The sequence below is a fragment of the Dysidea avara genome, chromosome 2 (assembly GCF_963678975.1).
Source record: "Dysidea avara chromosome 2, odDysAvar1.4, whole genome shotgun sequence".
NCBI classification, from domain to species: Eukaryota; Metazoa; Porifera; class Demospongiae; order Dictyoceratida; family Dysideidae; genus Dysidea; species Dysidea avara.
Genome location: NC_089273.1, coordinates 9,451,555 through 9,475,653, shown reverse-complemented (window position 1 = coordinate 9,475,653; position 24,099 = coordinate 9,451,555). Strand labels below are relative to the sequence as shown.

Sequence of the window (24,099 nt, the reverse complement as noted above, 5' to 3'; positions counted from 1 at the left end):
TGGCAGCTCGTATCTCGGAAATGGCTTGAGCGATTTCCTTCAAATTTGGAATGTAGACTACCTCGGCTGGCGGGCAACTGTGTAGCAAATTTGGTTCCAATCAGATAAGTGATCACCGAGATACAAAAGTGTGAAAATGACGTTTTCGTTCTTCCTGTCAATATACTCACGGGTATGGCGCGCCGGCTTCTTGGGCCGCACGACACACTACCGTGTGTCTTGAAAAGTGTGAAAATGACGTTTTCGTTCTTCCTGTCAATATACTCACGGGTGTGGCGAGCCGGCTTCTTGGGCCGCACGACACACTACCGTGTGTCTTGATATGTAATGTTAGACTTGTTACAATAACTATATTACTTAGGTAATACGTTATATTATTTGTAAGTAAAGTAACTTGAATTGTATTACCTGTTTTTATAGCGTATTGCGTTATATTACTTACAGTTTTTACCACAAAAGTAATATTATTACATTACATAAGTAACGCGTTACTCCCAACACTGGAAATGTCAGCGTGAATCATAAATGTTACACATATTAACTGTACGTAACAGGTGGGGACTATTCTACGGAACGGAACGGAACGGAACGGAACGGAATGATGGACTAAACCACGGAACGGAACGCTGTCTAAAATTGAAGCTTGCAACTTACCATTGCTGAAACTTCCCTTATAAGTTAGCAGTGGCATCTCCAGTGGGTGATTAAACATAAGATAAAAAGAATTAACGGATCGATTGTGGGTTTTTGTTGGTTGTCATTAGTAACGAAGTATTATTGTGGGATGAGCTGTATCAGTGATGTTCATCCATACGGAAGGGAACTTTATGTGAGCTGTTTTTCTTATTTAGACTTTAGTAGAAAACAGTCTGGGCCGGTCTTTCAAGCCATAAGTCAGTGTATAAATAAAGCAAGCAGGAAGATACTTGTAACAGGAAAGAGCCAGCTGAATTAAAACTTGAAGAATTTTGTGCAGTGTGTGAGGAGCAAATATTTTGGCAGACCGCAAGGAGGGTATATTCTGCAAACATCACTGAAGTGTATGCATGGAGTTATTTATATATTAACAGCTGGTGCAGTGGACTAATGCCGTATTCAATAGTGAGCTGATTTTATCTGTTGCACAATTCAAGGATGTGTCTGACTGCTAGCCTTGAATCAGGCTAAATGCCAAAACTCCAAGATCAGCCAAATCTCTATTATAAGCCGCATGTGAAACCATGCCCGTAGCCACCAGGCAAACGTGATTTGGACCAGGATGTGTGTGTAATTTCAATGTATCTAGTCAGACCTGAAATGGAACACTCACATTAATTACATACCACCTAAGAATCCTAGGATTTCTTAAGTGTAACATTTCACATGCTTCACTTCAAACAAAACAGGTTAAATTTGTTCGTCTATTTTCAAGTGATTCCCAGTCCAGCTGGTCCATGAAATTACAATGGGATCACATGTATTTGTTACAGTGCGGGCTGTCCTGTGTTGGATCTACTCTAGAGTTGAGATTTCAAGGTAGACTCACTGCCAATGTACTGACACTAGTACTGTTGTAGCATGTTTAAGTGGAGGACAAATGAAATAGTAATGCTAGATTATTTATGTATTTTTCATAATGAAATTGATATCCCATTTTGATTTGTACTTCCACTTTGCAACATATTCAAGAACAAGAAGCTACCACACTTAATCTCCAACCACTGTCATTAATTGTGACCAGATTTTACAGAACCGATCCAAATCGCACATCAGGCAAAATCAAACTAACACCACCAGTGGATAGCTACACTATCGTACTACAAGTTTTGACCCTCAGCACTACCCAAACTACACGAGGCTGGTATTTACACACGTCTTTTCTGGGTGGTGTGGAGTGCTCAAATGGCGGTTTCAGGCCTTGTGAAGGACCTGGCCTGGCAAGAGTCAGTGGTTTACTGGTGGACAGCCTTATAATGTTGGCCAGACGTGTTCTCTGTTGACTTTGCTACATATCAGCCACTAAGGAGCCAGCACAGCCCTGTAATCTCGTGTCTGGACTCCAATCGTGGTCTGCCTCCATTTTGAGGTCTAACTTTTGCCCTCCCCGCCACCCCCCAGCCTCCACCCCTTTGTGAGCACTCGTGATACTACTTCGCTCGTCCAACTGCTCAGATTTTCTATCTTATTTGGCGGGAAACTGTACAAGCAGCTACAAGTACTGGAAGTGGCTTGAAAGGTAACAGATTGATGCATCTTTTGTGTAAATTTCATACGCGTGCTTGCTATCCTTGGAGAGTTATGCTGGCTTCAATTCTTTAAAACCGTTTATCTCGGAACTTCTAATGTGCGATTTGGATCGTTTTTCCAAAATCCAGTCACAATTAACCAAGATCTCACTAGTCTGTAATTCACCCTACTGTAATGATTTTATTGATTCATCTGTATGTTTTCTTCAATTTCCTTTGAAGTTGTACCAAGAGTTCATAATAAGGTGGAGTGTCTAACTTGAACGCATTCATTCACCAAACACCCTGCTTAAAGTAACACCTCGGCCTTATTTCAGAACAAAGGCTTTACCTTCTTCAGCAACACTAATCAACAGTTTTCTATCCCCCAGTAAAGGTGTTGATTTGATGAAAGGTGAACTTTACGCAGGGTGTTTGTACAGGCCATACTGAGAGTTAGACACTCTCTCCCATACAAATCAGTATTACGAACTCTTGGTAAACAAAGATAAGTTTCTCTCCCATCTTATTCTAGGATTTCTATTGACAAGGAAAATTCAATTATTTGTATACAGGCTCAAAATTGAGAAAATATAAAGAAAGTGAATTAATATTATACAGTCAGTTTGCTTTTGGATATTTAATGTCTCCAACCACAACAAAAATTCGATGAATCCATGCATCTCATCACTGGTCGTCTGAACATTCTGAAAGTGATACCTCACTCAATCAACCATATAATCTGTTTATTAGACTGAATAAAGTCATGATTACCTAAACAATCCATTAATGTTTTATAATTATCCTATTCCATTTTGAATTCCTGGAGGTTCCACTGATAAAATGCAATTTCAGCAATGATAGCAGCTAGCCAAGCTGCAAGTTGATTCAGAAAGCATTCCATTCTGTAAAATAGACCCCATCCAGAATTCAACTCAGTACTCAGGCTGAGATATCTGACAATAGTCCACTACTCTGTTAATGAATCATTGATGTTCACACAATATAGCCTCCTTGAGGTATCTGAATGTTTGCTCCTCACACACTGCACAAAATTCCTTTAGATTCTGCTTAGACTGAGTTGATTCAGCTTGTCACCATACTTGTTTCCTTTGTAGTGTAGCTATACACATACTGATTTATGCCGATTAGAAAGGCTGGGCCTCAGACTGTACATTCTAAAGTCAAGTAAGTAAAAATAACTCACATACTAGTAAAAACAAGTCATGCATTAGTTCCCTACTTGATATATCCGAAGATGAACACACTGAGTCAGCTATTCCCACAATTAGTACTTCGTTACTAATGACAACCAACAAGAACCCACAATCGATCCTTAAATTCGTTTTATCTTTCTTGGGGTAACGTTTGATTACCTGCTGGAAGTGCCACTGATAACTTGTACAGCAATGGTAAGCTGCAAGCTTCAATCTGAGAAAGCATTCCGTTCCGCAGTTTAGTCCATCATTCCGTTCCGTTCCGTTCCGTTCCGTTCCGTAGAATAGTCCCCACCTACGTAACATGGCTACTTGGGATTGCCTAATATATGTATATGCCCACAACCCTCAGGCTTTCGGCATACATATCAGGCAAATCCCTCATTCCATGTTACAAATATTATTGTATATATGTACTACAAAATATCATCTGTAGGTGATCTCTATATCAGAATCAAGCTGGATAGATAGTTCATAACTTCATTGTACAACAGGTGACTGAAGTATGAAAGTAGCAGCAATTGACACAATTACAATGGACCAGTCAGATGTTGATCATGCTGTATATCCATGACCACCAAATGTTTTAATAAGTCTGTCTCATGATTGACAGCATAATATCAATGCATGTATCACAAAATAGGAACTAGAAGTTTGAAACAAAAATGTTGTAAGGGAAGTTGCTTACACGTAAAGATAAAGTAGCGGACATTAGATCAAATCCTCAATAATTCAGCAATGAATATAGGCTGAAACATAAACTACTACTTATATAAGCAGATGCAGGCAACCTATTATGTTGCATCATAACAGTTTTTATTCTATGATCCCTAATCAAACTTGACTTTTACTTGCACTTGTTTGCCAATGACTGCATGGTGAATCTTTGTATACCAAATCAAAACAAAGTGTTGTTCCAGACATTCACTTGTACATATAATAAAACTAATTTTGCATCCAAATGCTTTCCTTAAGTTGGTCCCTAACCATTGATTACTGAAAAGTGAAGCAGCTATTATAGTTTATTTTCAGCTATGCTTTCACCCCCATACATGACACTATAAAAAAATGAACAGTTTGAGAAGTATCTCTGCAATCAATCTAGTCACTACAAATTTAAAATACAAATTATACCCATTATACATGTGACAGTCAACAGTGGAAAACAACGATGCACTATCACAGTTGCACTTTCAGCAAATTGAAGTACAGGTGTAAGATACCTTTATGCATGCATTTATCTGGCTGATCGTTATATAAAGAACTGTCTAACTTAGAAGTACTTGGTTACACCAGCTTCAAATAATTATTACATTACAGTCACTATTGATAATAATACTTAAAGTTCCATTCTAGTGCTAATTGTACAAAAGGAGGACTGCAGTGAACTCTTCACTCTATGCACAAAACAAATAGATCAATCTTTACAACTCATACAAGGGCACCATGTAGGAGAAATCACATGACAGGATGGAACATGACTAACTTATGGTGTTGGTATAGATAAAAGCTGGTGAATATGATTCAGTTGAATTAAATACTAGGCCAGAAAAGTATGGTAAACTCAAAAGGTGCAAGGGTACATGTTCGTATAGTAACCTTTTACAAGTCACCTCATTTGAAAGACAATTTTCAAGAAAATATAACTAGAACACTAAATTGTAGTGTTTTATTATAGGCAGTGGATGCTGAACTACGTAAAAGCCAGTTCAATGAGCCATATCATCTGTTGAACAGACAATAAAACTTAAACAGAAAGGGTTACTAATTAAAAGCAAACGTAAAAAAACACAAAACTCATCTGTCGCTAGAACCCTGGACTACTGGTGTGCTAGGCCAATGTGTTAACCACTGTGCAATCGCTGATAGCTACCCACCTACCCTGCTTTTCTATCTTATAAATGTGACTCAAGAAGTAAGCTGTACGATACTTATTACGAACATAACTTAAAACTATGAAGAAGAAACCAAAGCAGAACCCAACTTATGCTAATACTACTTGTTGTGTACCCTAAAGTCAAATACTTGGGGAGATTACCAGACGCATGCCCTTAAGTTGATAGCTATACTGGGAGCATACCTACTGTAACATACAACTACTTGTGTACATGGATGACTGTCAGTTATTTTGTGTTATCCATGAAAAAATATTTCGGTTCATGCAGTAACCGCTTTTCTTCTATTATGTATAACAAGGGTACATAATAAAAATAGGGAGGGCTATGTACTTATAGATGCTGTTAATGATCAGAAACTACATGGCACGCTACAGGTAATCAATATTATACTGTATATTTGACTTTCACAAAGCCATCTCTCTGCACTGAGACACCAGCCCACTAACAAAAGTCAAAATAATACAACTATTTTATGGATCTAACTTGAGTATTACATATAACACATGTAGATTATGGTCTTACCTGGAAATTTCTCACAAGTGGTACTTCGATAACTGCTACTAAATGTTATCAGTGTTGTTAGGTGACTAACCAACTAGTCTAGTGTAGCCGTACAACTACCTTATCTAAAACACAAATCAGTTGTTCAATGAAATGATCTTCTTCAGTCAACTAAAACTAGTTCAAAACAACAAACTGGACAACTTCTACAATGATAGCTATGATCACTTGTCCTTGATGTTATCTACCGTATATCACTATGAATCAGGACCGAGTCTTATATCTGGTTAGTTCCTACAAATCACTCCCATATAGATGTCTGAAGTACAGTTAAGGTTGATTGAGTAGCTTGATCTCCCTCTGCTGGGTAGCCACGTATCTTGCAACAAGCAAAGCTGGGACAAAATGAATGAAAAATAGCTACAGGTGGTGTACTTAGCTGTAACTAAGCTGTTACTGGATTTTCCGCACTGAATTGTGTGTTGGGAACTGAACTTGAACATGCATACACTTTGCATAACACTGTACTATGTACTCTAGGTTAGGCCTTAGTATTCTTCCGTTTCTTGTAATTATCTCACGTGTGTACTATATAGTTATGGCTTCAGTAGCGTGAAGGGATTGTCACTAGTTATCGCTCTTGTTATCACCTTCGATCGAACCTACTATCGTCAGCCCCGCAACATTTCTGGTGCTGTGACCACTCTAGACCTTTCTGGTCTTCATCGCAAGCGTTTCAACCTGGTACCGTGGTGTGAAACGGTACCCGTAGAGGCAAGCACGCCGCCATATTGACACTGTTGTTTTTGTTGACTCTATTTTCAGACAAGCTGACGATTCATCGAGATGTCCACGGAGGAGCTGAAGCACAACACGACGTCACGTCGCGCCTACAGATCCCACCTGAAGAAATTAGTTTCGAAGGTTATGGAGACAGTAGAAATATTTAACTCAGACGCATCCTCAAAACCTGACGCTACCTCACTAACAGACCTTCGCGACCAGTTGCAAAGGAAGCAGACTATTCTAACAGAGCTAGATACGAAGATAGCCGCGTCACTCACCGACGAGGAGGAGCTAGAGAAAGAAATCACTGACTCTGAAGAGTATTGCTCTCTCATAGCCACGCACATCGCCAGAATCACACATCTTATAGAAGTCAGTAAAGTAACTCAACCGGTCCACTCCCTCCGACCGAGTACAGAGTCACGTGAGCACACCGAGACGCACTCTACCCCAGGGGTTTCCCCAGAACGTATTGCTGCAACAGTGACCCATAAACCCCAAGACATCACTCGTCTTCCCAAGTTAAGCATTCCACTGTTCTCTGGGTATATTCTAGACTGGCAATCATTCTGGGATTGTTTTGAGACAGCTGTGCACAATAACCCTGCATTATCAGGGGTGCAGAAACTGAACTACCTTCGTGCCCAGCTGCAGGCTGGAGCTCTACGTGTAATTTCTGGCCTCCCACTCACCAATGATAGCTACAATGACTCAGTAACACTGCTACAAGACAGGTATGGACAACCCCACAAGCTAATCAGTGCTCACATGAAGGCACTCATTGATATGTCAGGTCCAACTAACTCGCTCGACTCGCTGCAACTATTCTATGATGCAATTGAAACACACACTCGTTCTCTCACATCACTTGGCAAACCTACTAGTGAGTATGGAGCAATGCTAGTTACAAGTATAATGGGTAAACTACCAATGGATATCAGGCGTAATCTGGCCAGAGCTCATGGAACAGATGAGTGGACATTTGTTGACCTTAGAAAGGCTATTCACTGTGAAATTCACATCTTAGAGATGGGCACAAGCGATGTCACCAAGTACCATCAATCTGGATACCCACCAACTGCTACCTTCCTTACAAACATTGACAGAAAGACACAACGTGGACATGGCATTACTGAACGGAACGTATCAACCCCAAACTGTGTTTACTGCCACGGCACTCATGCTCCTGCAAATTGCCTTACTGTGAAAGATCCAAAGCAACGGTTGGACATTGCAAGACAACACAAGTTGTGTTTTAACTGCCTAGGACGACACAGGGTATCACAGTGTAATTCTAAACACCGCTGTCGGATCTGTACTCATAAACACCACACAAGTTTATGTGCTGATACAGAGAAACCACCAGACAAGTCAACAACTGGAAACATGTCACGACTGCTTGAGCAACCTCCCAACAGTTCAGGAAATACAAGTGTGAAACCTCCCATTAACGCCACTACTGCTAACACTAATGCTTCACTTACCACGCTGTCATCCCCAAATACTCAACACTCTATGGTTTCACACGCAAACAAGATTTGTCTCTTAAAGACTGCTGTTGCTACGGTGTCATCAAGCCATGCTGAAGCTAAGACAAACATCCTGTTTGATGAGGGGTCACAACGGTCGTTTCTCACAAGTGACCTTGCAGATGCACTGTCCCTATACCCAACCAAACAAGAGGATATCTGTATTTCTACATTTGGGGCCAATAACCCTATCAGTCAGAAATTAGATGTTGCATCTATCAAGTTGAAGACCAGATCTGGAAGGTATGTCCCACTTTCTGTCCTCATTGTACCCAGTATTGCTGTACCACTAACACATACAGTCAACACAGAAGTTGTGCAGTTGCCATACTTAAGGGAGCTACCACTAGCTCACCCCGTTACAAGTAATGAGAATTTCAAGATTTCATTGCTTATCGGCGTGGATCACTATTGGGACATTGTTGAAGACGACATTATCAGAGGAAATGGTCCTACAGCAATGAATTCTAAATTAGGGTACCTTCTTTCTGGTCCACTTCCAGTAGCTAAATCTCAAAGCGAGATCACCAGTACCTTTCACATTGGAATAACTGATGATGTCACCTGTGATCTGGAGAAGTTTTGGACCCTAGAAACAACTGGCACAGAACCTCATAAGGACAGCGTCTTGAGTACAAACCAACAGTTTCTCAAACATTACTCTAAGAATTCCATCACACAATTAAACGACAAGTCATATTGTGCCAAACTCCCATGGAAGGAACATCATCCTCCCCTACCATCGAACTACAACATTTGTTTACAACGAGTTCGCTCTCTTGCCAAGCGTCTGGCACAGACTCCTGGTATGTTACAACTTTATGATGGAGTCATCCAAGATCAGGTCTGTAGAGGGTTCATTGAACGGGTAGACATATCGATCACACCAAATACAGGGAAAGTCCATTATATTCCACATCATTGTGTGAAGAAGAACTCTGCAACTACGCCAATCAGAGTGGTATATGACTGTAGCTGCCGTCAATCCAGAAGTGATCCTTCTCTCAATGACTGTTTATCACAGTGTCCTGATTTTCTCAACAATCTCTGTTCCATTCTTCTACGCTTCCGCACTCATAATTTTGGGGTGTCAACTGATATTGAAAAGGCTTTTTTGCACATCTATCTCCACGAGCAAGACAGAGATTTCACACGTTTTTTCTGGTTAGCCAATCCAAAAGACCCTCACTCAGATCTTCAGGTGTACCGCTTCAGAACTGTACTCTTTGGAGCCGTGAGTTCCCCATTTATTTTGTATGCCACACTGTACCACAATTTACAACAGTACAACACTCCCTTATCACAAGATATTCAACAGAACCTGTATGTTGATAATGTTATTTCAGGTGGCAAAACTGAAGCTGAAGCTGTGCAGTACTACCATGAGGCCAGGACAATACTGTCAGAGGCAGGTTTCAATCTAAGAGCATGGGCTTCCAATAGTCAACAGCTTTGTACAATTGCTATGCAACACAACACAGCCGAATCCAACATTCCTACTAATGTTCTCGGCTTGCATTGGAACACCTTAACAGATCAGATATCCCTGATACCGAAGAGAACAGCTCTGTCAACTAGAAACCTTAACCTTACAACCAAGCGAGAAGTGCTGCAAGAATCATCAAAAACCTTTGATCCAATTGGATTTACAGTGCCTGTGACCATCCGCTCCAAACTCTTGTTGCAAAGACTATGGCAGATGCATGTTGAATGGGATGAACCCTTGGAGACCGATCTAAACAGAGAATGGCAAGAGATTTTGAAAGATCTGCACAATCTCCCATCTGTTTCCATCAACCGACGGTACACTTCCACCACCTTTGACCCTACACAAGTTGAGCTACACACATATACTGATGCTAGTACAAAAGCATATGGAGCCGTTACATTCTGTAATTCAGGAGGCTGTATATCATTTATTATGGCTAAATGCCGTGTTGCTCCACTGAAGATCACCACATTACCCAGACTGGAGTTAATGGCTGCCGTCATTGGAGTAAGAATCACCCACTTTGTTATGACATCACTTGAGCTGACATCCATCCCAATTCATCTCTGGACTGATAGCCAGATTGTCATGTACTGGATACACAGTACCAAACATTTACCACCATTTGTTGCTCACCGTATTGGGGAGATTCACCAACTGGTTCCAACCGCTTCCTGGCACTACTGCCCGACCAATGACAACCCTGCTGACTTACTCACTCGTGGACTCTCCTTTGATCAGTTTGCCTCCTCACAGTTCTGGAGACACGGACCACCATGGCTGCCACATAAAGACAAATGGCCAAAGTGGGAGCATTCACCGGCTTTCTACCTCTGTGCTCTAGCTGGAACAGTTGATGACTTCATACCAGCAGATGGACTGAAACCACCCAACACAGGTTTGCACTACATCATATCAGTCACTAAATATAGTACATTGTTCAAACTTTTGGCTGTGACTGCATATGTACTTAGATTTGTCTTTAATTGTTGTCACCAACAATCACTCAAGAAGGGTACTCTTTCAGCTGAAGAGCTACGTACTGCTAGAATGGCTTGGATTGCTGACTGTCAGAAGGAAGTGTACTGGTTAGAACAAGACAGCCTTAAGTGTCACAACTCTAAGAAGAAGAGACCTCTACTTGTCCGTCAGTTAAGACTTTTCTTGGACTAAGATGGATTCATCCGTTGTGGAGGCAGAATCCACAATGCCCCAATCAGTCAGCTTGCTAAGTTCCCCTACTTGCTTCCAGCCAAGCACCCATTCACAAGATTAATTGTTCATGACATACATGTGAAACTATGTCACTGTGGATTAGGAAGCACAGTAACTGCTCTTCGACAGACATACTGGGTCCCTACTGCCAGACAGTTTGTAAGGAGTATCCTACACCGTTGTACAATCTGCCGTCGACACAGTGGTAAGCCATACAAACCACCTGATCCTGCTCCTTTACCCAAATCTCGACTACAAGATGTTAGACCTTTCACAGTGACTGGTGTAGATTTTACTGGGGCACTCTATGTTAAGAGAGGCAGTGAAGAAATTAAGGCATACTTGTGCTTATTTACTTGTGCCACCAGTAGAGCAGTCCATTTGGAAATTGTGGAAGACTTGTCAACTGAGACCTTTTTGTTAGCCTTTCGTAGATTTGTGGGTCGTCGATCACTACCACACCTCATGATCTCTGACAACGCTTCAACTTATGAAGCAGCTGCAAGTGAACTTAAGAACCTTTTTACTTCAGAAGTCATCGCAACCATTAACAGACAAGGAACAACTTGGCAATTTATACCAAAGAAGGCTCCATGGTTTGGTGGCTTCTGGGAACGCCTGATTGGATTAACCAAGGCTGCCATTAAGAAGACTCTTGGAAGAGCACATGTGAGCCTGCAAGTGCTACAGACAATAGTGGTAGAGGTAGAACTAACATTGAACAACAGATCACTCACTTATATTTCAGATGATGTAAGAGACCCACAACCACTTACTCCTTCACATTTGCTGCATGGAAGAAGTTTGGCTACATTACCACACCATCTTGTGGCGGCGGAGGATTTACAAGATCCATCCTACAATGAGAGCAACAGACTGAGCAAGGCTGCAAAAGTACAATCATTGTTGCTAAATCACTTTGCTACACGGTGGAAGCGTGAGTACCTAACTTCTTTAAGGGAGTACTATCAGAAGCCAGGAAACAACAAACGAGAGATCAAGGTGGGAGATGTTGTTCTGATACACAATGAAGGGCCAAGGCTGGACTGGAAACTTGCTGTGGTTGAAGAACTTATTGTTGGTGGTGATGGTCTTGTTCGAGCTGCCAATATAAGAACTAGCAACGGTAAGACCAATAGACCAATTGTGAAGCTATTCCCCCTTGAAGTTAGTTCCAGTGATATTACTTCTGAACAGATATCTCACATCCCTGACGATCATGCTATACCATTAGCTCAACCAGATATTACCTCCTCAGATGACAGTAATACAGCTACTAACCCTCGCCCAATACGTACTTCAGCAAGGAAAGCAATGGGCAAGTTTGCAGAGTGGGCGGACTCTCTCTTGGCCCCCCCGGAGGATGTTGGGAACTGAACTTGAACATGCATACACTTTGTATAACACTGTACTATGTACTCTAGGTTAGGCCTTAGTATTCTTCCGTTTCTTGTAATTATCTCACGTGTGTACTATATAGTTATGGCTTCAGTAGCGTGAAGGGATTGTCACTAGTTATCGCTCTTGTTATCACCTTCGATCGAACCTACTATCGTCAGCCCCGCAACATTGTGCACTTGATGATTATGTTTACCTTGGTGGCTAGCTGTGTTCACCGTTAGCTAGCACAGTAGCCTAATTAGAACTTGAATTAGCAACACCCGAAGAATTCCAACCGAGTAATTACAGGCCACAAGTGAGTGCTGAGCTAGCGGCTGATATTTCAATTACTGTAGTCAATTCTGCCAGCTAGTTCACACAAAGCGGTGATCTCAGCTGCTTGATAGTGAGTTGTTAGCTAGCTAGACACTGTTGTAAGAACTTATTAATTAGGACCTAGGTACTGTCACTCGTTGCTTGTACACAGCTTCAGCGCTGAATCAGTGATACAAAGTCAATATAAGAACTCGACGCGTACTATCGACGTTGACTTCGACTTTAAAGAGTTTTACCAGCCAAATACACTGTTCGAGAACCAATTAGCTGGCAAGTCACGAGTTACTACTTCACCATACGAATTAGCTAATAGCTACGTTGCCTGACTCAGCAATGAAAACACTATAGTCTAATGTCCTTTTCAACCAACATATGGTAATAATGGTATAGTATTCAGTGGTAGATACAGGGGGGTTGCGTTGGAACCCCCTCTGACAATACGGAAATCCGGCAGTTTAGGCGGGGCGCGGCAGGCGGGTGAAGCTACTTTACTGAGGTTTTCACCAGCTGCGTGACGCCGTTCGTAATGGTTAGTAGGGGTTCGCTATATTCACTCGATTTGAAGTCCGGAAATGATGTAATGCATAGAAATTAAAGCACTGCGCGTTCTTCCCAATACCGTTTTGGCGCGAATCTTGGTGAGGGTTCAGTTTCTCCGTAGAAATGTACCGGTGGAGTGATGGTCTGGCTAGTTCTGGGCCTAACTATTACACCGGACTTGTAACGAATCTAGAGGAGACTTTGGAAGCTCACAAGCAATAGACCAAGAGCTGTCAGTTTTGGTACGAGGTCGTCTGTTAACAAGAAGCTGGATGTGGGCTTATTTTAAATAGCTAGCTCTTGTATCTGGTGCCTATATTATCTCATTAGCTGTACAGCATATGTGATAGTCTCTTAAAATTGAACAGAATTTGTATAGCTTTCCATGCACAATATCATAGGTGTCCTGAGACAGTATAGCTAAGCTATAAAATTATTCAGACAAAGCCTAGCTACGGCTACTGGAAATGTCAGTAAAACTGTATGCCAGACAAAGTCTTTACTTTACGGAAGTCATGAATTCAAAACATGCATGCATGGTGCACTTTCAAATGGAATTAGCCATGACATGCATAATGTGATATTTCCTGGACATATCTTTAATGGAGTATTTAGCTATACCAAACTGTAAAATTGTATCAAATAATGTATCAGTAATATATATCTAATCCAAAACAGCCAGCTGTAAAAAAAGAATGCGGCCCTCAAAAAGGCTATGGTGAAAAAAGATGTGAAATCCAAGGTGGCGGCCAAGAAATGGCTGTGATGGTAGGTTAATGGTAAAAATTTTAATAACGACAATTCAGGTGAATTATTGTGCCGCTTGGTCTTGGCACAAAATTCACCTGAATTGTCGTTATTAAACTTTTTACCATTAACCTACCATCACAGCCATTTCTTGGCCGCCACCTTGGATTTCACATCTTTTTTCACCATAGCCTTTTTGAGGGCCGCACTCTTTTTTTACAGCTTGGCTGTTTTGGATTAGATTTCACTTCTTTTTGTATTTGTATACCCCAAAACTGGCCTATGGCCGGCTTTGGGACTTTTTTAACCTATCTTTTTTCTTTACCACAGGAAGAAGAAAAGATGAAGCAGATTTTAAACACTTTAAATATTTCTGATTTTATCAGTAAATGTAAAATTTATAATATTAATACGTATATTTATTACAGAACTCTCCATGGTGGTTTCTTTGTAACTGAACACTCTACAAGGTGACTTCTTCTAACTGCTCTTTCTACAGGGTGAATTGTTTGTAGCTGAACGATCTACAAGATAACTTCTTCTAGCTGATCTTTCTACAGGGTGATTTGTTTGTGGCTGAATTTTCTACAAGGTAATTTGTTTGCAGCTGAACTCTCTACATAGTGGTTTCTTTGTAGCTGAACTCTCTACAAGGTGACTTCTTCTAGCTGATCTTTCCACAGAGTGATCTGCTTGTAGCTGAACTCTCTACAAGGAAACTTCTTCTAACTGAACTCTGTACAGGGTGAATTGTTTGTAGCTGAACTATCTACAAGATGACTTCTTCTAGCTGATCTTTCTACAGAGTGATCTGCTTGTAGCTGAACTATCTACAAGGTAATTTCTTCTAGCTGATCTCTCTACAGGGTGATTTGTTTGTAGATGAATTCTGTACAGGTGATTTGTTTGCAGCTGAGCTCTTTACAGAATGGTTTCTTTGTAGCTGACTCTCTACAAGGTAACTTCTTCTAGCTGATCTCTCTACAGAGTGATTTGTTTGTAGCTGAACTCTCTACATGGTGGTTTCTTTGTAGCTGAACTCTCTACAAAGTGACTTCATCTAGCTGATCTCTCTATAGGGTGATTTGTTTGTAGCTGGATTCTGTATATGTGATTTGCTTGCAGCTGAGCTCTTTACAGAATGGTTTCTTTGTAGCTGAATTTTCTACAAGGTAACTTCTACTAGCTGATGTCTCTACAAGGTCACTAGTTTGTAGCTGAACTCTCTACATGGTGGTTTCTTTGTAACTGAACTCTCTACAAAGTGACTTCTTCTAGCTGATCTTTCTACAGGGTGATTACTTTGTAGCTGAATTTTTTACAGGGTGATTTGTTTGCAGCTGAACTCGCTACATGGTGGTTTCTTTGTAGCTGAACTCTCTACAAGGTGACTTCTTCTAGCTGATCTCTCCACAGGGTGATTTGTTTGTAGCTGAACTATCTACAAGGTAACTTCTTCTAGCTGATCTCTCTACAAGGTGATTTGTTTGAAGCTGAATTCTGTATAGGTGATTTGTTTGCAGCTGAGCTCTTTACAGAATGGTTTCTTTGTAGCTGAAGTTTCTACAAGATAACTGATGTCTCCATAGGGTAACTAGTTTGTAGCTGAATTCTCTACATCGTGATTTCTTTGCAACCAACTCTCCACAAGGTAACTTCTTCTAGCTGATCTTTCTACAGGGTGATTTGTTTGTAGCTGAACTCTCTACAAGAAAACTCCTTCTAACTGATCTCTGAACAGGGTGAATTGTTTGTAGCTGAACTCTCTACAAGGTAACTTCTACTAGCTGATGTCTCTACAAGGTCACTAGTTTGTAGCTGAACTCTATACATGGTGGTTTCTTTGTAACTGAACTCTCTACTAGGTTACTTCTTCTAGCTGATCTTTCTACAGGGAAATTTGTTGGTAGCTGAACTCTCTACATGATGGTTTTGTTCTATACCATATGCGTATTTTGTACCGTACGCGTATGGTATGTACCATACGCGTATGGTACATACCATACGCGTACGGTACGATTTTCCGTACCATACGCGTACGGTACAGACATACGCGCGTATGGTACGTACCATATGCGTATTATGCCTTTTCTCAGTGTCTTCTAGCCTTGCCATCACCTAGCTACAATGGGTTGTCTTTACAAGCATTTCTAGCTGAGTGAACTTAGCATAATAATCTGCTTACTACTGAGCTGTAATTATAAATTTATTCATCAGTATACACATGCATTTTATCCTTGCCATGCCCATGCATTTCCCACTATAGCTAGTCCTATACTGATGTACCTAAATCTTATATACATGATCTCACTTTTTCTGCAGAACTGCACATGATGGTACTGTGCATGTATGCTACTTTATAGCTATCAGAAACATGCAGATGGTCTTATAGACTCAGTTATAAATGTGGATATAACTGACAATTTACAACACAATTGGATACATAAGCAAGGAGAGCAATTACAATGTGCATGGTAGCTAGTGAGTTCTAACTGAATTATACATATACTGCTTGTGCAAAGCTAATAACTTGAAAAATGAACTCCATAAGTGTCATCATTTGTGCAACATGGCTCCTCACTGTATTTTATTTTTATATACTATGTACACTCTTCTTCTTTTGAGGATCCAATTTCTTGTTTACGTACTTTTCTTGTTTATACATACTGTAAATAGTACCACATCACACTGGACCTACAGCACAAATTAATGTGAATGTTATTAACTTTAAAGAGTACATTCAGATAAGAGTAGCTAAACAACACATTGTCTTCCCATCCACAACTGAACATGACATGTAAGTAGCGAGTGGCTATACAACACACTTAACAATTACACAATACTAGATAATATACATTCATTACTGAGTTATACATTAGAACTCATAAACTCACCATAAAATCTCCGCCATGTTATGTTTTCCTACTTCATCTCAGTAGGCAATGCACATGCCTCATTCAATAGCAAAGATTCAGCAAACTATACAGTTTAAAAAAAATTATTGCACAATTAATTACTATGCACATCAGTCTTAGAGAATAGCACGTATAATATTACTATAAGCTACAGCCATGCAGATTTACAATTATTCGCAAACTGAAACATTACTTTCTCTACAGTTATATCTCTTTGCTACCTCCCTCAATGTTATTGTATCAGCATTCTCCAGGTCTTCCTCTGTTTGAGTGACCATTATATACATTGTACTTCTCAAGCTCATCTGATTGAAATTGTCTGCTCAACACTCCTTTAGTGCCACCAGGCATACATATCCATTTTAAAGTGGAAGTGTACTAACAAATTAAAGGTATAAACAATAGATTATATGTAGCAACAATAGAATAAAATATTTCATGAAATAATATACATATATATATATATGCCTGAAAAAATTGGCTCCATTTGCCAATGGATGCAAATTATTTAATATGGTTGCTATGTTTTTAACCAGAATGCAGTATTTTAATGTGTATTTATATGGATAATTATATCAAAATCTTATGTTTATATTTAGCTACAATGCTACCTCTACTGGCTTAGCGTTTACATCACTATTATGCATTCCAGTTGTATTCATTGAAAAATCATGAATATCAATTAATATGCTGGCACAATTCTACAGCCTAACAGAAATCAATGTCTTTAGTCCTAAATAATGCTTTAGAAGATCAAACTTCAAATTTCAGTTTCTGAGTAAGGCAAGGAGCATACTGCTCTTGTTTTATGTTGAAAGGATAATTGGGCACCTTTAAACCCAAACACATTTTAACAAAATTCATATATACAAGTATAGAGAAGCCCCTAGTAGAGTTTTTGGGTAATATCGCTCTATAGCTTTTAATTATTGTACTAATCTTCAGATGTATTTGTATAAACACATATGTGTGGGCATTGTTCTAATTGTAGGGAAGTGTAGGCTCTTGGGCAAACTGTTTATAGGCAAAACAGACCACTGTATATAATATTATTAATCAATAACTGAAAGTACACAATAACAATTAACTTTTACAACTACAGTACACAATATTAATATTACAGGTATTATATATATATGCATAATTACATTATATTACATCATGTCACATCATTACATTACATCATTAACTCTATTACAGATATGAAGGAGGAGTAGCATTATGTAATAATGACCTAGTTTTTGAATTTTCATTGTATCAATTAAACAATGGACCATGAATCCAATAGGAAGCAATATATGTGTAGCAATTGCAGCCATGGACAATATACTGTGTGGAAGAAGAAACAAAAATTAAATTTACCATACATTGTCAGTGTGTGCAGTTGCCATGCAAAAGCTAGATAATTTGTGACCAGATTTGCAAAAAGGTACCTTTTTCACACACAATATTGACCCATGCATATTTTGAACTTCGAGGTTTCATAAATTTTTGAACATATACTTTATAACTTCCTGCAATTATCCATAACTGTACAGTAGCTACTAGTATCTAGCTGCATTTTGATACTAAGAGCAAGTTTATCAGTGTAAGAAGTCAAGTGTTACACCATTTTGTTTGCTGATATGTAAATGTGTGGAAAAGGTACCTTTTCACAAATCTGGTCATTTTAACTCAACTATTCTAAAGAACATACAGTATACCAGCTTGTGTACTTTCAAATCAATAGCATTTCCACTGTGAAGAAATGAAGTCATTTGTTATAAAATGCAAGATGGAAATCCATGACAAATAAGGCAGTAGACAGCAGGACGAGCCAATAAATCAATATGTACAAAAGTCAGAATACATCAAGAAAATAATCTATTGGCGCTTTACATAAACCATCATAATTATATGGGTGATGGCACTATTGTATTTTGTGGAACTATCAGATACTTTGATGAAATGAAATGTTAAACAGACAACAAGATACATTGTTATAGATTAGCTATACACCAATGACTATATATAAATCAAGACATATTATATTTAATCCCATTCCTTTGATTTATACTGTATGCACTGTTAAAATGAAGAGTAACCATAACTCTCAAGGAGTTCCCAGTGTAGGGAGGATTTAACACCCCTGGAGAGTAACCATTGCTCTAAAGGAGTAACTGGGGAGTAACACATGCTCTGAAGGTGGTGTCACTTACTCTTCAGAGTAATGGTTATTCTCTTCAGAGTGTTGGTTACTCTCCACGGGGTGTTAAATCTTCTCTACACTGGGAACTCTTCAGAGTGGTGGTTACTCTTTATTTTTAACAGTGTGCAGCTAGGTGTTATGCTTTTCGTAAAGCTTCCAACCCAGACGATTGACCTTTATTAATTTTGACTATGTAGAATTCCATCAGATCCTACCAGATCAGCAGGACTTAACACAATTCAGGACTGGATCTGCCAACAGTGTGATGAATTCATGATTGTTTTTATATATCATATATTGTCCTAAATCAAGATGTCAGTTTCATCACTTATATATAGTCATGCGAGATATCATGCTATTCTTTTAAGGAATACTTTATTTTAAATAGGTTTGCATCATGCAGTAAAGCAAATTATATCTTAATCGCAGTAATTTTATTTAAAAGCTAAATTCATCTCAGCTCTAGAGAATAGAATAGCTAATCAGAACCAAATATCATTGCTCTATTAGAGTATCTCGATCTTCACTGAACAGAAACCGCTAAGCGAGACTAGCTCCTCCCCCCTCCCTCTTCCCCGAACATGAAATGAAAGCAGAGTGCCATCCGGCGTACTGAGTCAATAGGTACGGCAGTGCAAAAACCTTCTGCTTGATATTATACGCATACCAGGTTAGCTATACTCATATGGTACGATTTTCCGTACCATACGCGTATGGTTGTACCGTACGCGTATACGCATATGGTATGTACCATACGCGTATGGTACAAAATATAGGTGGGGACTATTCTATGGAACGGAACGGAACGGAACGGAACGGAATGATGGACTAAACCACGGAACGGAACGCTTTCTAAAATTGAAGCTTGCAACTTACCATTGCTGAAACTTCCCTTATAAGTTAGCAGTGGCATCTCCAGTGGGTGATTAAACATAAGATAAAAAGAATTAACGGATCGATTGTGGGTTTTTGTTGGTTGTCATTAGTAACGAAGTATTATTGTGGGATGGGCTGTATCAGTGATGTTCATCCATACGGAAGGGAACTTTATGTGAGCTGTTTTTCTTATTTAGACTTTAGAAAACAGTCTGGGCCGGTCTTTCAAGTCATAAGTCAGTGTATAAATAAAGCAAGCAGGAAGATACTGGTAACAGGAAAGAGCCAGCTGAATTAAAACTTGAAGAATTTTGTGCAGTGTGTGAGGAGCAAATATTTTGGCAGACCGCAAGGAGGGTATATTCTGCAAACATCACTGAAGTGTATGCATGGAGTTATTTATATATTAACAGCTGGTGCAGTGGACTAATGCCGTATTCAATAGTGAGCTGATTTTATCTGTTGCACAATTCAAGGATGTGTCTGACTGCTAGCCTTGAATCAGGCTAAATGCCAAAACTCCAAGATCAGCCAAATCTCTATTATAAGCCGCATGTGAAACCATGCCCGTAGCCACCAGGCAAACGTGATTTGGACCAGGATGTGTGTGTAATTTCAATGTATCTAGTCAGACCTGAAATGGAACACTCACATTAATTACATACCACCTAAGAATCCTAGGATTTCTTAAGTGTAACATTTCACATGCTTCACTTCAAACAAAACAGGTTAAATTTGTTCGTCTATTTTCAAGTGATTCCCAGTCCAGCTGGTCCATGAAATTACAATGGGATCACATGTATTTGTTACAGTGCGGGCTGTCCTGTGTTGGATCTACTCTAGAGTTGAGATTTCAAGGTAGACTCACTGCCAATGTACTGTTGTAGCATGTTTAAGTGGAGGACAAATGAAATAGTAATGCTAGATTATTTATGTATACAAATTTTTCATAATGAAATTGATATCCCATTTTGATTTGTATTTCCACTTTGCAACATATTCAAGAGCAAGAAGCTACCACACTTAATCTCCAACCACTGTCATTAATTAACCAAGATCTCACTAGTCTGTAATTCACCTTACTGTAGTGATTTTATTGATTCATCTGTATGTTTTCTTCATTTTCCTTTGAAGTTGTACCAAGAGTTCATAATAAGGTGGAGAGTGTCTAACTTGAGCGCATTCACCAAACACCCTGCTTAAAGTAACACCTCGGCCTTATTTCAGAACAAAGGCTTTACCTTCTTCAGCAACACTAATCAACATTTGTGTACTTGTATATACTTGTTAGTAGTGTTGCAGGGTGAACTGTTTATAATTGTTGCAGGGTAAATGAGGCATGAATCCCAATGAGCAGCCTGTTACTACCAACTAGTTTGAACATAGAGCCTGATTAAAGTTTGTAACTCATCAGCTACGTGTCAAGCAGTTGTGAAAACTATTCACAAGCAAGGAACTCAACTGAAATATTATTGCATAATTCAATGAACAGCATTACTCGTGATCACAATGTTATAGCATAACTAGTGTTTGTGTTACTTGTACTTGATTTGTGTTTGTATTTCAACGACCAAGGGCTATTTGGTATACTAGCAATACCTTTCGTAAATACAATTCCTAAAGGGAACTAGTGGTGACCTACGAACATCTTGAGAGTTCCACACTTTGTGTATGTAAATAATTCATCGTGATACTGCTTTACAATGTACTGTAATATAACATGTTCGGTCAGTTATAGTCTACACATCCATGTGCCTTGCAGACGATAAGCACATACATTATCACAACTTTTGTCCAACCACGAACACATTATGGAGCGTAAAAGATATTGGGCCAGGGGCTGCATAAGAACTGTGAAGGAAGAGAACATTTAAGTAATGTCCAACTGTCACTAGATGATAATAATGCTCTGATTTCAGTTTCTCAGAATGCCTGTGATTAAGAAAATGTACATTTTAATTCAAGAAATATACGAAATAGTCCACATACCTCTCTCAGTGCTATTAGATTGGCTGAACATAATTTGATGCTAAACAAACAAGAAAGTAAATCATGAAATTTAATGATAAAATAATACACATATTTTCCTAATGGTACACTACGGCCAGTCCCATATAATTATATCATACACACTGTAGTTGCTAGATATGGTATAGAGCTGTACAACAGAAACAAATGCCCGGTTTCACAGGAACTCCTAGTACAAAACAGTGAAACAAAAGCATTTTATAACATTCCTTTAAACGTTTAATCTATGTGGAATATATCAAGAAGATAATATTTCAAGTTGATCCCAAGGAATATGATTTTTGGTCTTGTAAATTATAGTCACCAGTCTTGTGGCTAGGGTAAACACTTGCCTGAAAGTAATAAGTGCCCGGGCCATAATTGATGATACAGTACTTGAAATCAGCTGCAGGACATGTACCTTGACACCATTATTGGTTTCATTTGTAGTTGTTTAGACCTCTCAAATTAGGACATTTGGGTATACTAGCATCACTAAAATGGTAGTTTCGTCCCTGATTAGGAACAATGTATGACACATAATCAACAAATGTTTAGGAAATTATTGGCTCAGTTCTACATACTACACACATGCACACACATGTGTGCATGCACAAATATGGTTGAAACAAGGTCATCTGTGTCACATTTTGTCTGGGCTCAGTGGGTCACCTGAGCAGGTAATTCTGACCCGTTTTATGGACTGACCTGGATCAAGGCCTGGGTACACTTTCATGAAATTTTTGTCTATTATGCTCTTTGGTGTTCCCAATGTGCTCAAACATTTCTTACAATTATATCTTTTGAAATTTTTAATCAGTGAATGCTCAATTAGAGTAATTGACTACAAAGTGACTGTTCTATTAGAGAGTATCGATCTAAGGAGCTTTGGACAATGCTCTATTGCAGTTTCCAGTGACTACTCTATTAGAGAGTATCAGTAGTATTCATAACATCCACCTAATATGCTAGCATTATGCTGGTGCAGCACTCCAGTCTATCAGTAGTGAGCCACACATACACACACGCATGTACACACACGCATGCACACAGTTTAATAGTTTCCAATGTGTTAATGAACATGCAGTATAGCTACAGTTTAATAGGAAACTTACAATTAGCCCTCAAATGTGGATTAAGGCTATGTATTAAAAACCTTTAAAGAAGATCGAGATACTCTAATAGAAAAGTCTGACGTACTTTAATAGAGCAGTCAAAAGCACTCTAATACAACATTCACAACAGGATACAATTTTAAAAATGGGTGTTAAAATTTAAAGTACCTAAATCATTTTAATTGGAAATGTATTTGGTCACTACAATATATACCTGACCAGCAGAAATCATGAGGAACCAAGAAATAGTTACTATTCATGAAATCAAAAATCTAGTAAATTTGAAGCACTTTCTAAATCTGTCAGTAGCTGGGAGCACAGCACCAGATCTCTGTACCTCACTGCTAAATCTGGAAGCCACTTTGGAAATATCCTGGATACGCCCCTGGAATTGATGAACTTAACATAAGCAACTATTTTAATTACTTTGTTTGTGGTTACAAATTGCAGCAAGCACTGTGACAACACTGTCAGGACAGACTCCAGTACATACTCAGGTAGTACTAGTACAGTTGATTTCAGATTTCTTTTGAACAATTCACACACATGACTTGCGAACGTGATAATGTGAATGTCTACTTGCAGTATTTACATGTATACTCCTGGCATTGTTTGACAGTAAACAGGTGAGTATTTATTGTGCTAGTACTAGTATTTAGTTGTACAAGTAAAGGAGCTAGATTGCAAACAATTAGCTCATATGTTCGAACAATCACATTGCAAATTGTTCAATTGCATGCAAAAAGTAATCTGAAATCGACTACATGATCACAAAACACTAATATAGTATTTGTCTCACTTTGCATTAGTCACAGTAGATTACTAATGGAGTTGGACTAGAGGAAGAAGTTGAGGAACGGTGGCTTGACTATCCATATACTCAACTAAACATTTTGGATGATTGTGATCTACAAAAGTACAGGATGAGATAATGCTCTAGAGTATTTATAACCTTACTTTGCTTAGAGTCTCCCGCTGGCAGCATGTAACCGATGATGCAACGAGATAATCTCATTTTTCCATTTAATACTCACTGCCCATGACGTAACGTTTACGTATGTTACTTAACGACGAAAGTTACCGTGGTAACGAATATTATTGTTATTATTATCAAGACTCACGGTAGTGAGTCGCGCGGCCAGTTAGCGTGTAATGC

At 39.1% G+C, this 24,099-nt stretch overlaps 3 protein-coding genes across 3 annotated transcripts in view; 2 read left to right on the top strand and 1 right to left on the bottom strand.

The window, feature by feature from the left end:
- The window catches only part of LOC136246572 (uncharacterized), an 83,347-nt gene extending 77,400 nt beyond the window's left edge, over positions 1–5,947 (bottom strand). Inside the window, exon 1 of the mRNA XM_066038062.1 lies at positions 5,842–5,947. The gene's annotated coding sequence lies outside the window, so the exon portion shown is untranslated. The remainder of the gene's footprint in view (positions 1–5,841) is intronic.
- Positions 5,948–6,296: 349 nt separating this feature from the next.
- On the top strand, positions 6,297–10,800 carry LOC136246570 (uncharacterized). The gene is made up of 2 exons (XM_066038061.1): positions 6,297–6,360; positions 6,417–10,800. The coding sequence occupies exon 2, from the start codon at positions 6,667–6,669 to the stop codon at positions 10,795–10,797; it is 4,131 nt and encodes a 1,376-aa protein (XP_065894133.1). The 5' UTR covers positions 6,297–6,360; positions 6,417–6,666; the 3' UTR covers positions 10,798–10,800.
- LOC136247781 (uncharacterized) lies at positions 10,799–12,881 on the top strand. Its single transcript, XM_066039606.1, has 3 exons — positions 10,799–10,856; positions 10,943–12,170; positions 12,707–12,881. The coding sequence occupies exons 1-3, from the start codon at positions 10,799–10,801 to the stop codon at positions 12,879–12,881; spliced, it is 1,461 nt and encodes a 486-aa protein (XP_065895678.1).
- Positions 12,882–24,099: the final 11,218 nt, after the last annotated feature.

What these genes read in the sequence shown, in the direction of transcription:
- LOC136246570 (XM_066038061.1), top strand. Translation starts at nt 6,667, where the DNA reads ATGTCCACGGAGGAGCTGAAGCACAACACGACGTCACGTCGCGCCTAC.
- LOC136247781 (XM_066039606.1), top strand. Translation starts at nt 10,799, where the DNA reads ATGGATTCATCCGTTGTGGAGGCAGAATCCACAATGCCCCAATCAGTC. An exon ending in CCAATCAGTCAGCTTGCTAA is followed by an intron (nt 10,857 to 10,942) that starts GTTCCCCTACTT and finishes ACTGTGGATTAG; the next exon opens with GAAGCACAGTAACTGCTCTT. An exon ending in GCAATGGGCAAGTTTGCAGA is followed by an intron (nt 12,171 to 12,706) that starts GTGGGCGGACTC and finishes GCTTGTACACAG; the next exon opens with CTTCAGCGCTGAATCAGTGA.